General features: G+C 38.4%; 2 protein-coding genes across 6 annotated transcripts in view; both read right to left on the bottom strand.

The window, feature by feature from the left end:
* The window catches only part of ap1b1 (adaptor related protein complex 1 subunit beta 1), a 33,177-nt gene extending 25,168 nt beyond the window's left edge, over window positions 1–8,009 (bottom strand). The window contains exons 1-8 of one of the 5 annotated variants that reach the window (XM_056244028.1): window positions 7,925–8,009; window positions 5,186–5,246; window positions 4,596–4,701; window positions 4,337–4,472; window positions 2,041–2,286; window positions 1,053–1,243; window positions 466–687; window positions 225–345 (exon numbers count right to left, since the gene is read on the bottom strand). In XM_056244028.1, coding sequence (XP_056100003.1) covers window positions 225–345; window positions 466–687; window positions 1,053–1,243; window positions 2,041–2,286; window positions 4,337–4,472; window positions 4,596–4,701; window positions 5,186–5,222 — 1,059 coding nt within the window. In that variant the 5' untranslated portion in view covers window positions 5,223–5,246; window positions 7,925–8,009. Of the gene's footprint in view, window positions 1–224; window positions 346–465; window positions 688–1,052; window positions 1,244–2,040; window positions 2,287–4,336; window positions 4,473–4,595; window positions 4,702–5,185; window positions 5,247–7,664; window positions 7,795–7,896 lie in introns of those variants that run through there. The other 4 variants (XM_056244029.1, XM_056244027.1, XM_056244030.1 and 1 more) reach the window with 4 other exon arrangements.
* A 2,508-nt stretch (window positions 8,010–10,517) lies between these two features.
* The window catches only part of gas2l1 (growth arrest-specific 2 like 1), a 31,826-nt gene continuing 25,484 nt past the window's right edge, over window positions 10,518–16,859 (bottom strand). Inside the window, exons 4-5 of the mRNA XM_056244026.1 lie at window positions 15,620–15,929; window positions 10,518–13,461 (exon numbers count right to left, since the gene is read on the bottom strand). Of these exons, the coding sequence (XP_056100001.1) occupies window positions 11,457–13,461; window positions 15,620–15,929 (2,315 nt within the window). The 3' untranslated portion in view covers window positions 10,518–11,456. The remainder of the gene's footprint in view (window positions 13,462–15,619; window positions 15,930–16,859) is intronic.

Genomic DNA, 16,859 nt, shown 5'->3' with positions numbered 1-16,859 from the left:
TGTTGATTTGACAGGTCACTTTTCACTCAAATTGTTATGTTGATAATATAAATTGTATTAAAAAATTATTTAAACATACAACAGAAGTATTTACACTAATAATCTCAGACTTTTGGACTCCACTGTGTTTGGGTGGTGTGATATAAAAATGTATGAACATAAAGGATCAGGCAGAGATCATATTTCAAATGAAGTGTAGGGGTGTGAGTGTGCGTTTTATTCACCTGAGCAATGTTGGCCTGAGACGCAAGGCGGATCATGATATCCAGCTTCTCCAGCTTGACATAGATCGGATCATTATATTTCACAAAGAATACCTTCATCTCATGCTTTAGAATTTCAGGGCTGGTAGAAACACATAAAAATGAAAAGATTTTTATTTTGTTTTGTGCATTTAACTTTTTAAATCCCCAAACCTTCATCACTTTGTATAAACAAATGTATTTTCCTCAGCTTTGCACCTACCGTTTCTGTACGATGAGGTTGATGTTCCTCAGGGCAACATACTGCAGTTCAGGTTCAGCTGAGAGGAGCGTGACCAAGGGAGGAGCAAGTTTCTTTAGCAGGGTGCCGTAATAGTCTAGATCTTTAGGAAGCATCTCCATGAACTTCATCAGAACCTTCACGGCAGACAGCACCACGGCAGAGTTAGCGTGGGACAACCGTGGAGTTACACGCTCGCAGATACTGTGGGAGGACAGTGAGAAACATGCTTCAACAAGGCAGACTAAAATCAAATCTTTAAGGGTAAATACATACTGGGTAGTTTCGGTTGCCTGAAATAAGACTGGTAAAAATAATGATTTCCAATTAATTACAATCTACATTTGAACAATCCAATATAGATTCTTAAAATCCCTAACCGAATCAACACTGATTCAATTCTAGGTCAATTAGATTCAGATTTAGATTGGGCAATCAATGCCAATACCAAGAACTACACTGGATCAGCTTTATTAGTGAAGCTAGTGTCTATGTATTATGTAGACTTCATTAGAGAATCCATTTAGAGTCCATCACACAGGAGTGATGAAATAACATTCCCCTCTGACCTCTGTGACTCGCGGTCGTCACGGGGTGTGTAGTTGGCCAGGCAGTCGAGGATGAAGATCTGACCCCATTCAGTGCATTCATTAAGGGCTGTCAGAAGCTTATTAATGGTCTGAGGATTCAGGTCCAGAAGGTTGCTGTTAGGATGAGATTCTGCTATCTCGGACAGAGCCGCAACTGCATTTGCTACCACCTAATGGAGGAAAAAAAACAAAACAAAGGGATTAAACTCAATACAGTGGTAGTGTGTGTGCACGGCCTCAAGTTTCGCACAACAAAAGCATGTAATTACACACCATGGAGACTAAGAGAGAGATAAATGACACTGGCATGCAGGGTTGTGCAGGAGTACTGTGATGTGACAGCGACAATCGATCATAAAAACAATGATCGCCGTGACTTTAAAAAATATATTTCTTTTTTATCTTATGGGTTATTGCGGCATTTTGGGGGGTACCTGAGGTCTGATTGGTTAGTTAGGACAGCATGCCATCCAGTCTGGATAATAAAAGGAAACTATGGATTTGAAAGTGCCCAGTGATGCCTAGAATCACTTTGATTATGAAAAACAGTTAAGTGTAGGGACAATCTGCCATATATATAACATTATTGTAATATGGTGTAATTTACTCACTCTCCGGTTGTTCCAAACCTTTAAGAGTTTTTCTTCTGTTGAACACAAAAGATGATGTTTTAAAAATGTTGGTAACCAGACAGTTGACAGTAGCCATTGACTTCCATTATATATTTTTTCCTACTATGGAAGTCAATGGCTACTGTCAACTGTTTGATTACTGACATTATTCAAAATATCTTCTTTTGTGTTCAACAAGAAACTCATACAGGTTTGGAACAACTGGATAACAATTAGCTTGAATTAACAAATACACTCTTATTATATTATTTTTGCCTTAGTTCAGAGAGTATTCTCAAGAATATTGCCAGTATCTAACCAGCATTTAGATTTGAAATACTAATGTTGTGCCTCACCATGGGGTTTGAGTCAGAGATCAGGTCTTTTAGGGTGTCCAGGAAGCCCTGGTCTTCTACCAGCTGGGCGTTAATGTCATGGAGCTTGGCAACACAAACTGCAGCAGTCTTCCTCACGTAGGGGTCTTCATCTTTCAGACACTTCCTCAGAGGTTCACACAGGTACTCCGTGATCTTGTCCACTCGGATGCAGCCCATGGTGCGCACAGCCAGCGCACGGATCAGAGGGTTTGGGTCCTCACAGTCCTGCAGAAGAGAGCATATAACCAACACACATTACACCAAAACATAGACATTGTCGGATACACACTACAGTTCAAAATGTTTTTTGAAAAATGTCTCTCACCAAGGCAGCTTTATTTGATCAAATTACGGTATAAACACTAATATTATCAAATATTATGGCAGTTTAAAAACACTCTGTTTCTGTGAAAGTTTTAGTGATGTTGAAAACGAGATAAATAAAAACACAGATGCGTAATACATAACAGATTCTCAAAGAGCTGGAAACATTTTTTCTTCTGTTTTCTAATTTGCTGTGATAGGCCTAATGGCTTACTTGCTCTTCTTGCTTTAATCTTCAGTCTAGTTAGTTGCTTTGGTAATAATGTGTCTCTCTTTCCATTCTCAGGTGTGTGTAAAGCCAGCAAAAACTCATTAGTGCTGATGGAGCACACTGCACCCTCCTGTAAAGACTGACTATTCTAGTACTCAGAGAGACGAAAGTTTCTCTGCTGTTGCCAGGCTTATGGCGTGCCTTTAAAGCACTTTGCTGTCCAGAATGTGGGTTTCATCTGTCTGAACTTTAGAGTGCATTTTATAATGCACATACTATGGCTGTCACGATATTCAGATTCACTGCATGACTACATGGCCAAAAGAATTCACGATAGCAATATATTGCGATATCTATAGAAATCTTGGAAAAAAATAATAATAATGCTCTCAGTCAAATTCATCTTTACTCTTCTTCTTTCTTTTCTTTTTTTGAAGAACACCATTGCATACAAAGTAACAATTACATTTAATGGCAACAAGTTTGAAATAACTTCCTTCTCTGATGTGGCTTCTTATCAAAGTATAAGGCAGAAATCTTTTTTTTTTTTTTTGTATTATATACAATGATAAAGGCTATGTTAATTGGCATTGCATTATAAATATACATTGTCCTTATGAAAATACCACGACAACTGCTCAAGATGAAAACTGAGAAGTGTCTTTGTTCAACTTTCTTTTCATAATATAAATAAATGCATAGCCTATATGTTTGTCCTGTAAGTTTGTGAATGAAAATGAAAATGTGAATGAAAACAGAAGCTATTAAAGCTGCTGTAGGTAACTTTTGTAAAAAAATATTTTTTACATATTTGTTAAAACTGCCATTATGTCCTGACAGTAGAATATGAGACAGATAATCTGTGAAAAAAATCAAGCTCCTCTGGCTCCTCCCAGTGGTCCTATTGCCATTTGCAGAAATACACCGCTCCCGGTCAGAAACAACCAATCAGAGCCAGGAGGAATGTCTTAGCAGTGTCAATCACGTTCGTGTACGCGCTGATCACACCCCTCTCTTGCACAGCGCGTACCGTCGTTCAAACTCGAGATTGCCGGTGTGCCGCAGCTGTGCTAATGGCGGAGAAACAACCTAAACTGCCAATTTCTCGAGTGGGACCCGTTCATAAAACTAAGACGGGTAAAAGGAAAAAAAAACGATGACGATAAACAAGCGAAAAAGAAAGAATTAGACAGAGCCCATTGACTCGGTGTCAAAACTCTAGCCGCGTAACATGTAGATAAAATGTCACGCACTGACTGTGCAAAGCAACAATTGAAACTTGCTAATTCACTGGCTTGTCATGTTGCTGAAATAATGTACTAGCAAACCTTATCTAGCATTAGGCCTACATATCGCTTGAATAATTACTTACATACTGTTACGTTAGTTACCGTTATATTATCTTATAACTTATAGAAAGGGTGCAACGTTATTAAGTTACATTACATGTATTGCAAAATACGTAATGATTTGAGGACCAAGTTTGTAGTCAAAGTATGGGCAGGCCTTAGTCAATGTAAAACATATTGTTGATGTTACGTCCCTACAAGTGAATGTGTCATAACTGGTTATCTTATCCGACGACATGCTTTTGCCAACATTTAAGTTTTCTGCATTGGAAAGTAAAATAATACGTAATATCTATAGCCTGTGCAAACTGCATCACAATATATTTAAAATACTAATAAATGCCTTAGAATAAAACTATTAAGCCGTTTCACTGATGTCTCTGAACCTTACCTTTACAAAGGTGTTGACTGCCATAATGGCCATGTCTGGTTGGCTCTTGGCATAATTCATCAAATACAGATAAACCAGCTTTTTCAGCTCCAGATTATCCGTCTGCATGCAGTTCACAACATCAGGAAACAGAGCACTGGGGACAAAGATATTAAGATCAAAACTCCATAAGAGAAACAGGATGGATGATATAGCATATAAAACATCTTGTAAAAGAGTCAGACATTTATACTTCACTGTGAAACACGGCTTGTCTTACCTGACATCTTTTCCCACTGTCATAGACGCAATGACCTTCTTCACTGCCTCCTTCTTCTTCTCTTTCTTATCACTGTTGAGCTCTGCCTTCAGCTCAAAGATCTCGCCTGACACACAAGACCACAAACATTTATGACTTTTTTTAGATGTCACATAACCCGTGAATGACAATAATGTGCTTTCAAAAAACTGTTTTCCTTATGCAATAAAAGAGAAGACAATGATTCAATCATAATTCGGTGTTCACTGTTTTTCTTGGCTTTGACCAAGTTACATGCGGCTCTATTTGCAGTTAAAAATACTTCTGGCACAATCATGTGACTGATTTAGACTGCCACACAATATTACGCAATATTAGTCCCCGCTAGTATACCATGTTCTGCAGAATAAAAAAATAAAAAAAGCAGGAATATGTAACAAAGTGCTAAATGTTGTTCTATTTATCAGGATTTAAATGTTTAATGGTGCAGTGCAGTTGATGATCTGCATTGACCACAACAGACACACATTACAGGACTTAATCTCACTGACTTAATGTGATATACTAATCCCAAAACAGCTTTCTTTAAAGTAAATCGGAAAACACCAGACCTTTCTTGGTTGTGGTGAAATATTTGGAGTCTGTCATCTTGGATCCCAAGCCTCGGTTCTCCTGCAGCAGAAGAGAAACAAAGATTCATAAGCACTCCACAAGAAAAGTAAGGAAGAGAATAAAGGGAGGTAGGATAGTGAAAAAGTGCAAGCGCAGGGCAATAAGAGGAAGTCGAGTCCCTGTCCTGCTGATACCTTCACTGATGTTTCTTAGAGATTGTGGAGTGGGGAAAAACACATTGTTAAAGCTTCTTGTTCTCTTTCAGTCAGCAAATTATACTCTCTGTGCACAGTGATTGCCTTCTCACAGTCTCTAAATATGCTGGGAAGAGTTTCCCATTTCCTGTTATTGCACATTAGACTCTTGCCATCACCTGAAAGGTCTTTTAATAGGAAGAGAAACATTAGGATACAACAGTATTTCATCTGATTCAACTGGCGTGATGACAAGTTTTTTTATTTGTGTACACTACTGTTCAAAAGAGTTGGGGTCGGTAAGATTTTTAAAAATGTTTTTGAAAGAGATCTCATGCTCAAAGGCTGCATTTATTTGATACATAAAAATGCAGTAAAAAAAAAGTAAAACATTATTATTAATAAAAGTAACTTTTCTAAATTTTACTCCATTACTCAAGTCTCAAATCACATGATCCTTCAGAAATAATTTTAATGTGCTGATTTGGTGTTCAAGAAACATTTCTTATTATTATCAAGGTTAAAACAGTTGAGCTGTGTAATATTTTTGTGGAAACAAACAGTGATATTTTTTGTAACAATGTAAAAGTCTTTACTGTCACTTTTGATCAATTTAATGCAGCCTTGCTGAATAAAACTAACATTTTCTTTAAAAAAAATTTATTTACAGCTCGTTAAACTTGTTAGCTGCCCGTTATTGGACACTTTCAATTGCGTCATAAATTAAACATGGCTGAATGCAAACAGTGCATTTCTACAGAGACACGGGTTACTAAAAAAATGGTTCCACATTCATCCCACTAGTTGTCAGTTTAAGTCCAACAGGAGTGCAATATTGGCAACATTACAAATAATGTAACTTTAACCTCATAGTTTATACTTCAATTAAAATCAACTTCAAAAATGAAATCGAGTGAAGCTTAGGATGAACATATTAAAGAGGACAAAAACAGCCATGAATCTGTTGCATTTACAGATATTCTACCTCCCCTATAACTTTTTCAGACTGCTACAATAAAGAGGCTGTAGAATTATGATCTGTGTGCCTGAATGACTCGTGTATCCCTGCTGACCATATGCAAACTGTATTATGATCAACCATGAACCACGACTTATCTGTTAACGGTCACACCAGTCTAAGGCCTCTGAAAACAATACTCACAGACAGTAACGTTACAAGGTAAGGCAACATTACAGTCCACTGACTCTCGACACATGCAAGTCATTGTTCAAGGGCTGCTGTGTTATTTCATTACAAAAACATACAAAATCCCTACAATACATTACACCCCTTAGAAACAATTACCATGTTAACCAGAGTTTCTTTTTAAATAATAATCAGTAATTTATTAATAATATAATAATAAGCAAGGACACAATACATTTATCAAAAGTGACAGTAAAGACATTTAGAGTATAATGCTACAAAATATCTAAAACAGTATACTGTTACAAAGTATTCCTGTTGCCAATAAATACTGTTCTTCTGAACTTTCCATTAATCCAAGAACAAATGTTTCTTGACCACCAAATCCGCATATCAAAATGATTTATGAAGGATGAGGATCATGTGACACTGAAGACTGGAGTAATGATGCTGAAAATTCAGGTTTGCCATCAAAGGAATAAATTACATTTTAAAATACAGTATATTCAAATAGGAAACAGTTATTTTAAAACTAACTTCTGAAAGCTTTTAACATTGTAAGAAGAGCACATGAATTAACAACTAATTTTGTCGAGAAATCAGCAAAAATCTAGTTTGGCACTGCAAAACTAAACCAACTAAGTTAACCAGTATTAGTTGGACTCAAAAATTGATACCGCCGCGTAAACAAGAATAGGAACAATAGACATTTTCTATAGTATAATAACGTTAACATACTTGCTAATCTACAGCCATTCCAGCAGGTTCACATTTAAACGAAAATAATAATCTATCTCGTCAACCTGTGAGGCGGCGTCCCACTCCCAGCTAGTGCAGTACAGATAAAGTAGCTGTCAACTGTCAAAGAGCTGACATACACTACTAAACGACTGTTAACGTGATGCAGGGCCTGGTCGTAAATGATTATTACCAACAATCGTAACATCACAACTGGTTAAAAGTACGTGGCACAGCGGTGACTGCAGCAGGTGACAGACACACTAATCTCAAAGCCACAGAGCTAACTAGCAAAACCCATTTATTACGTCCCGAATCCGACATTTCAAACTCATTTAAACCCAAATCTATCAACGAGTATTTCTTCCAATCCTTAGAGCGAAATAGGCCGTCACTCACACATAGCTGACTTGCCCACTCCATTTTTGGCGGATGAATGAACCTGCTCGCGGAGATGTAGAGTCGATGGATGAGCTAGCTAAATGCTAACGGCTCGCGAGCTGAAGCTTCATGACCTTCTATAATCAGGGCTTATGAGAGCACACAGTAATCCTTTAATCTAGCGTGCTGTATTACTGAACCAACCAAGCAGCGCACAAAGCCATAGATAAGTGGAAACGAGTCCCCGTACCTTAGTAAAACCGAGAAATGCTCCTTACCGAAGTGAAGTGAGTGTGTACAAGTCGGCCTTCTTCCTTCCCTCCCACCTTACATGTTTTGTCATATGATTCACACTTCCGTCTTCCGCCTTCATAGAGAAGAGTTTTCTCATGTTACACTATTTGCCGATTGCCCAAAAATTACAGTAAAATCTCAAATGATTTACAGATTTAATTCACTTACTACACGACTCGGATTTTGTTATGATATAGTTGTGTGAGGTAATATTACACCTGATGCTTGCACCTGATATTCCATGGGCAATATAATAGAGGGTGCAAAATTTGCTGGGTTATTCTGTAATATTTTCTTCACATAACAATATCGTAACATAAAATCTGAGTCACCAATGTTTTTTATTTTTTATGTCAAGTTTAACAAATGTATTTTATCTTGAATATAAATGTAAATTTTCAAATGCACCATGTCTTTTGTCATGCAAACCTGTTCTCTTGTTCTAAATATTGAATGTTCTCGAAATAATCTTAGTAAAGATTAGGATATATATAAATGGAAGACAAGCACAAAACAAATAATTTGATCCAAAACATTTTTTATTTCAAGAATTAAATTAACAGCAATTGGTTTTCAAGGAACAGTGGAATGTTGGTCTTGCAATATTGCTATTCAACACAGACAAATTCCACAATGTCAAGACCTTACATTTCATTGTCATCATTAAAGAAAAATAATCAGCCAAAAAAATTGCAATTTAAGAGTAAATCCATAGACATTCAAATTTCAAATCATCCAACAGCCTTTTCATTTATTGAAACCAGAGCATAACTGTAGATTCAACATGCATTTTGTAAAATCACATCTGAACATCATATTTGTGTAATGCAAATCAGATGGTTCTGCTCAAGTAAATACAATGTGTGAATCTACATGCCTTTAGTTCTGATGTCAATAATGAATAAAGAAAAACAGAACCCATCCATGCAATAAATTATTTAAAAAATGTCTATATGTGATTAGAAATGCATAAATGTAATCACAGAAAAGAAACATCTTTCTGTCTTTTTTTTCTTGGAAAGAAAAACAGAATAAATACGATTGGAGTTCAAATCAGTTTACTGTACACATGTATGGCAGTTAATGATTACATATTGTAAAGATAACTGGATGTGTAGTGTGTATATGTGACTATGAGAATTAGGCACAGCAACCATTAATGTAATCTGAAAGACTGGAGAAAGCTCTACTGTCCTTATTTGTACTTAGGTATGAAATTTAACAAAGTCCTAACGTGTCACAGCAGGCATTTAAATGCCAATAAACATAGAAGCAATGTGCAGTGCTGGATTGTATATTGCGGATTTTTGTGGAGAGTAAATGGCCATGCTAAGAGTAATATGGTTGCAGTCATTTAGGCAAAACATGAACGCTGAAATCCATTCCCATTAACATCTCCCTCACTTTTCCTGACCCATTTTTGATTAATTGAAACAACAAACATCAGATAATCTCTCAATCAAACACTTGAGCTCATAAACGCACGGCAGTTTAAAGCCTCCAAAAGAGAACATACCAAAAGTAAACAATTCATCCATTCATTCAGAAACATACAACATCGTCCCTTTATGATAGTACAGTTTACCCCTAACCAAATCACCAAGGCCTAATAACTTACTCATTCAATATAAATAAACAATCCAATGCCAAAGCAATATGTGTGTAGTGTAATTCATTTGACTGGACTCATTTGAAAGGGATGATTCACCCAAAAATGAAAATTCTGTTGTTATTATTTACTTACCCTCAAGTTGTTGTATGACAGAAGATATTTTTAAGAATACGGGTAACCAAACAGTTGACTGGCCCCCACTGACTTCCACAGTATAAGAAAAAAATCTGTGGAAGTCAATGGGGTCCATCAACTGTTTGGTTACCAACATTCTTCAAAATATCTTCTTTTGTGTTCAGCAGAAGAAAGAAATTCATACAGTTTTGGAACAACTTGAGGGTGAAGAAATGATGACAGAATATTCATTCTGTACTGCAAGTCACACAACACATCTGACTTAACAGTCAAAGCATTCCACCACTTGGTGGCGCCACAGAACTTTAAAAGAAATGTAATGTCTAATGATGATTACAGTGGAAAATATCACTACTTCATAAACAGTTTTGGACTCGATATAGCTTTCACAATAAAAGGGCCGCAATAAAAATGATTTCCATTTTCTAGTTTGTAGTGATTTCCATGTTTTGAGAAACATCCTATTGATGTTTAATATGACACTAAGTGTCCTTCATTTCTCACTTGTAGATAATAAATCAAGCAATTACTTTAATTTAAACAAAAACTTCAAACAGAAGAATGCTGATAAAGCAGGATCTTGTTGTTACCATTACCCTCACATGTGTGATTGTCACAGTTAACAATGGGCCAAAACACAGGATCCAACACACATTCTCTACCTCACACACAGATATTTCCACCCAGATACATACACACAACATCCCGTCATCTCTACTTCACAAAAACAACTTCTCATACTTACTTTAAGGCAAGAAAATTTGTCAAGGCAACATTCAATAGCAACATTGCATAGCTAAGGCAGAATTAACATACTGAAATAAACAGCATATGTTTTATACATTAGTATTAAATTCAATTAATAATTATATTTACATTACACGACCCCACATTTCAGCAAATGAACATATATTACATATAAACCTTTACATTAACCATATTAGTATGTACAAAACATAATACACACAAATACAAGATATTTGCTTGTCTGCCAATGTGATAGCGTCCTCTCGTAAACGTTTCTGAGAGATCCTCAAAATGATGAAACAAGTTGATATTCCATTCTATTTAGCCTGGGCTAAAAACAGTACAGTCATTTAATTGTATTTCCAATTTGGATTCCACATGGAAGTATGTTCAAAGCGTCATTTAGGTGCTTGCCTTGCACACAAAATTACCCTAAAATGATTCCACCATCATCTTATTTGCTCTACGGGTTATACAGCTCTTATTCTCCAGTATACAGTACACTCTGTATATTACAATTCCCTGATTAAAATGTTTATACTTCGTTCCAATCCTAACAAATGAAAACTGAACTAAACCAGCTGAAATTAATCCTCATGGAACAAATTCAGAAACAGGTAATGAGGACATGGACGTATGGAGAAGCATTAAAACCTAGAGATCCCCTAAAGGGAAATGTACTAATTTTCTTTCCCAAACAGAAAAAAAAAATGACTCAATGAACGAAATCAAACATATCTCAGATGGTGCATGTAGCTCTGAATTACTTCAGAACAGGCTATGTTGGTCCAAGATGTCAAGAATGGCATTGGTAATGTACTTAGCCCCTTTAGGACAAATGTATATCTCCAGTGAATTGACAGTAAGGATTCTTGCTACATGTTGTACACCAGTCAGATGTGCAATGTCTCTGTCTTACAAATGTGCTTTTTTTTGCCACTCCTCTCTCTAATCTGACTGTAAAGCTGTATATGCTGAGCAAAGGAACATAGACCAAGGCTTGCGTACATCGTCATCATTCACTACATCCAGGCCTCATTGTCTAGGCTGGACTCTGAAGAGTAGGCACACTCTCTAGAGCCCATAGCCGGGGATCGCTGCTGGGGCTGGATGAGGTCCGCAAAGGCCTGGTGCAAAGCTTTGTGCGAGGGTTGGTTAGTGTTTAAACGTGGGGACTGTGGTGGGGTCTGGAGGGGAGACGAGTTGGCAGGAGACTGCTGACAATGATTTCTGTATTGTAAAGGTGTAGGGATGCGTGACGGGCTGTTCTCAGGTCTGTTGTCAGTGCGAGGTCTTATCCTTGGCCGCAGCTTGAGCTTGTAGATGGATGGCACCCTCTCTGTCTTCTTTTGACCCTTTTTGGAACGGAGGACGACTGTGCCATCCGCATCCCCATTGGCCAGTGGTAGAGGTGGAGTGCAGGAGCCTTCAGATGGAGGCTCACTCATGCTCAAGCACATGGAGGAGCTTTCACTGGAGGAGTCCTGGTAGGAACAGTCATCTAGAGGTGGTGGAGGGGAGGGAAATGACTCAGGAAGAGTCTGGACAGCATTGCCATATGGTAGATCTTGGTGATGTTCACTTTGTGGCATGTTTCCCTCCACCACAACCCATTCCACCAGGTCCTGCTGGCTCTCCATTGGCACCTCAGTCAAAGGGAGGCTTCCATTGATGTCTTTGGGGAGGCACACTGATCTGGATAGGCCTGGATTTGAGGCCTCTCCTTCCTCTGTGGAGCTGGAGATGGCAGGGAGCTTACGGAGACCACCTTTACTACCCCATCGCCCTCCCTCCAGGAGCCCTCCATGAATCTGGCTATGGAGAAGGACAGGTGGGTCCTCGAGTGCACAGGCACGATGATTAGTCCGTTTAGACTCTCGCAAATCAGGCAGAACTCCTACCTTACCTCCGACATTAAGAGAAGATGTTGAAGAGTTAGACGAAGAGTAAGCAGAGTCTGTAACGTTAGTGTCACCTGAAGAGGTTGGGAGCGCCCCTAAACCTTGATTGGAGACAGGGAGCTGTAGTGACCTCATTTCCCTTCCAGTGGACTCTTTACCCTGCCCAGCCTTGACTTGTTGCGTGTTGGCTAGGAACTCTGCCTCAAAGCTACGATACAGATCTTGCTCCCTTTGAGGATCCAGACTTGGCAGCAGGTGTAAACTAAACATACTCTTGTCCTCCTGGCTCTCCTGCAGCTGGTTGTAAGGATTTGCCCTACTTCTTTGGTCTCTCCCTGTGGATCGTGCATTGTGAGCTGATCGAGGGGAACGTGGAGGGTGGAGAGGATTTGATCGCGGAGAAGAATGTGGAGAGCGCCGCCCTGGCTGTGTGACCGGGGGAAGCAACTTCCGGCTCCCAGAGGAAGGAGACCGAGGAGCAGGGGGACGTGGTGTTACCATCCCCTTTTTCGCAGGACTTCCGTTGGCGCAGCCTTTAACGGGTGAGTTTGAGGCAGAGGAGGATGTTTGTCTTCTGGGCATACTTCCAGTTATTCTTGAGGATGCTGCGGGCATATGCTTGGGTCTCAGTTCCTCTCTCCGATCTATGGAAAGCAGCTGAGGGTCTCTGCGGCGAGGTGATGATCCGGGACTGACTTCACCCAATCGGCCTCTAGGTGTCTTGCCCTGACTGAGGGAGCGTGGAGCTTGGAGCCTCCGTGGACCTTCAGGCCCCAGTGATCTGCCTCTCTCTGTGCGGGGTGTTCGATGTACCTCTGCCGGGCCCTGTGGTGGACTAGGTTTAAGGATTGAGGTGGACTGCGGTGCTGGGCGCTCTCTGGAAGCACTACGGGCACGGGTCTGAGGGGCTCTCAGGGCTGAAATCTGTGCTCCTGCTCCAGGACGCTCAATAACGTGTTTGCCCTCCTTACGGTTCACCAGCAGCACCACCTCATCTCCATGAGCATGCCGTGTACCCAGAGAGAAGCGACTTCCTCCTGTGCTTCCTCCTCCACCTTTAGAAGAGGCTGTAGAAGAGTCACTATCTCCTGAAAGTCTGCGAGTCATAAGATGAGATTCCTTATTCCTGTGTGTAAGAGAAAAGAGAGAAAGATACGAGATTACATAAAACCAAGCCAGGATTCTCAGATAGTTAACTGCCAGACATTTCTGACATTTTTTGTGTCACATATACACCACCGTTAAAAAGTTTGGGGTCGATAAGATTTTTTTAAATGTTTTTAAAAGTATTTAATCAAAAATACTGCAATATTGTGAAAAATTATTACCAAGTAAAATAACTGTTTTCTATTTTTTATATATATATTTTAAAATGCAATTATTCCTGTGATGGTAAAGGTTAAATTTCAGCAGCCGTTATTCCAGTCTACGGTGTCACATGATCCTTCAGAAATCATTCTGATGGGCTGATTTGCTCTCTGATTTGCTGATTCGTTGCTCAAGGCACATTGCTTATTATTATTATCAATGTTGAAAACAGTTGTGCAGCTTAAATATTTTTTGTGAAAATCATGATACATGTTTTCAGGATTATTTGAATAGGATGTTCAAAAGAACAGCTTTTATTCGAAATAGAATTTTTTGGTAACAATATAACAGCCTTTTGACAACATGGGGAATATCTATGAAGTGTGCAGGGAGCTGAATGCAGCCATTTCTTTGGAATTAAGGAAACCATCAAAGAGGGAGGGAGTGAGAGGTATTACCCATTCTCTGGCTTTATGAAACACATACACTCTTGAACTACTACTGAAGTTTTAAGAATGAAACTGACATTGTCACTCTTTCCTTTAACCCTAAAGAATGTCTTATGTACACCGAGCCAAAAAACACAAAAAAAACAAACAGAGCCTGCCCTGCATATGAACAAAATTTACTGCTAAGAAATTAAAATGCACATCCTGACAGCTTGGCTCTGTAATGTGACCTGCATAAACCTGTTGTGCTGACCTGTTTCTGCCATGACAGACCTGTGGGCTGAGATTATCCTAATCTTCAGTAATCCAGCCTGTCTCACCTGCAGCTCCGGGAGTGCAAGTGTTAAAGTGTGCTGCTCTGATGCTTGGCCTGCATCATTAGTCAGCCTAAGGAAACCGAGGCACACAGCCAAGATAAACCAGCAAGCTGTTCGTGGTACAGTTATACAATGCCCTCACTGCAAACATTGACGCACAAGTATTCCCCACCATCTGATGAAAATAATAAACCTTTTACAACTTCAGGATTTTTTAAAGTATTTTTTTTCTTTAGTCTTAGAGTGCAGTAATGCATGGCATGGAGTTTACACAGTATTGTTTAAACAAATTTTCATATATATATAGAAATGTCCCTTTGCTCTGGAAATAATGTCAATTTTTTTTTTTTTTTTATCCAAGACCATGTTATCCTTTGCATAATTAGGCAGAGAGCACAGAGGCCCTGTGAAATTGTATAAAAGAATTCTAACACAAGGGGGAGTCACAAACCAGACGAGAAGAGGATAGATGTCAGGGCAATGTCACCTGGGATTAGTTCAAATCTGCTTGCAATAATCTGTGTGTGTGTGTGTGTGTATTTGTTTGTTTGTGTGCATGTGCACTGTTGCCTTAAGATGCAGCTCACTCTGGAGGTACAGTGCACAAACAGAGTGCTATAATTTGAGTTGAGTTAACTAGGTCAGTGTGAGCAAATGGCAGACACCCTAAGGGATCTACACAGACAAAACAACTATACAAACGCGCAATCATGCATGTGTCCCAGACATAACGCTTCAAGAGTGCACACATTCCATAGCCATTCACACATATAGTGGTTCTGTGAATGTTTTTCTTTTGTTTGATTTTCTTTTTCTTTTTTTAATTGTCTGTACTTTTCATCAGTATTCATATTTCTTTCTGTATGGAGAAGGTAATGGCTTTGTCTTAGCAAAGAAATAAAATAAAAACAAAACAATATTATCAGTAAGCAAATATTATAATATGAAACGTACTTTCTTTTCAAAATCCATTCTTAAAATCTATATTTACAATATATATGATTTTCTTTATGTATTGTTTACAAGATATGTCATGTGTACACTTATATCCAAAGAATTTTTTTTCTAAAATAAAAAAAGACTTTCTTTTTCTAGGTGCCTTTGTTTCCAGTGTGACTTTTGGGTACTTTTCTATTTTGAGGTACTTTCCTAAGTGCCGTAAACATGCACACATTCACACTGCTAAACACCCAAACACACCTGCACTGACCTGAGAGGATTAAAGTGGCGAGGTTCTGATCTGTCTCGTGGTGGTCGAGGCAGCAGCGTTGTGGGTCGCACTGTGTTAGTTTCCATCTCTACAGGCACAGCTGCATGGTGCGACCTGCCAGGCCGGGATGGAGAGGAATGCGCTGTGGCACCCAACGCAGGGTCCAAAGAGCGCCTGTCGGGTGTCTTGTAGGGCGCCATGCCCTCATTGCGCCAGTGAGGTCCTGGGCTTGTGGAGCGGGAAGAATGTGTGCTGGAGCTCTTACTGTGAGGACCCTGGCCACTCGCTTTAGCCTGCTGATACCGGTGAGCTGTTGAGGTCAAAGAAAGGCATCAGAAGGCTCTTTTAATATTCACAAAAAAAATGATAATGTATTTGAACATAATAAATGACTTTAAACCTGATGTAAATTTAAATACTGATGTAAATTTGAATTTCACAATTTGGTTACTCACTTAAATGATTGCATTCTCATGAAAAGGCTTTTTATGTCTTGTACAGTACCATTAAAAAAAATTTCTAAAGAAATTACTTATATTATACAAGGATGCATTAAATTGATACAGTTAAGTTACAGTAAAGAAATGTGTGATGTTACAAAATATTTCCATTTCAAATAAATGCTATTCTTTCGAACTCTCTAATCCTGAAAAAAAAGTTTCAAGGTTTCCACAAACATATCAAGGAGCTCAATTAGTTTCAACATTGATAATAATACAAAATGTTTCTTGAACACCAGATCATCAAATTAGAATGATTTCTGAAGGATCATGTGACACTGAAGACTGGACTAATGGCTTCTGAAAATACAGCTCTGCCATCACACACAGGAATAAATGACATTTTAAAATATATTAAAATGGAAATTAGTTACTTTAAATTGTAATAATATTTCACAATTTTGCTGTTTTAATGCTTATTGTTTGTTATTTATTGTACTATGTTTGATCAAATAAATGTAGCCTTGGTGAGCATAAGAGACTTCTTTCAAAAACATTAATAAATATTACTGACCCCAAATTTTTTTTAAAGGTAGTGTATATTTTGTATATTTTTCAGTAGTTGCATGGCAATATATGGATGAATGAGAGCAGCTATTATCAATCTGTTGTAAGAGCCCATTACCAGACTAAGTTACACTATTAGTGTTGAGTACTTAAATGAAGGAACTAACCTTTATTAACAACAAAACACTAGAAACAAAAACTTGTATAACTTGAATGTATGATACTGTAAGAAT

Source organism: Rhinichthys klamathensis, unplaced genomic scaffold, assembly GCF_029890125.1.
Source record: "Rhinichthys klamathensis goyatoka isolate OS25496 unplaced genomic scaffold, OSU_Roscu_1.1 h1tg000899l_1, whole genome shotgun sequence".
NCBI lineage: Eukaryota > Metazoa > Chordata > Actinopteri > Cypriniformes > Leuciscidae > Rhinichthys > Rhinichthys klamathensis.
Note: the sequence above shows the minus strand (reverse complement) of the source record. Positions and strands in the feature narration are given on the sequence as shown.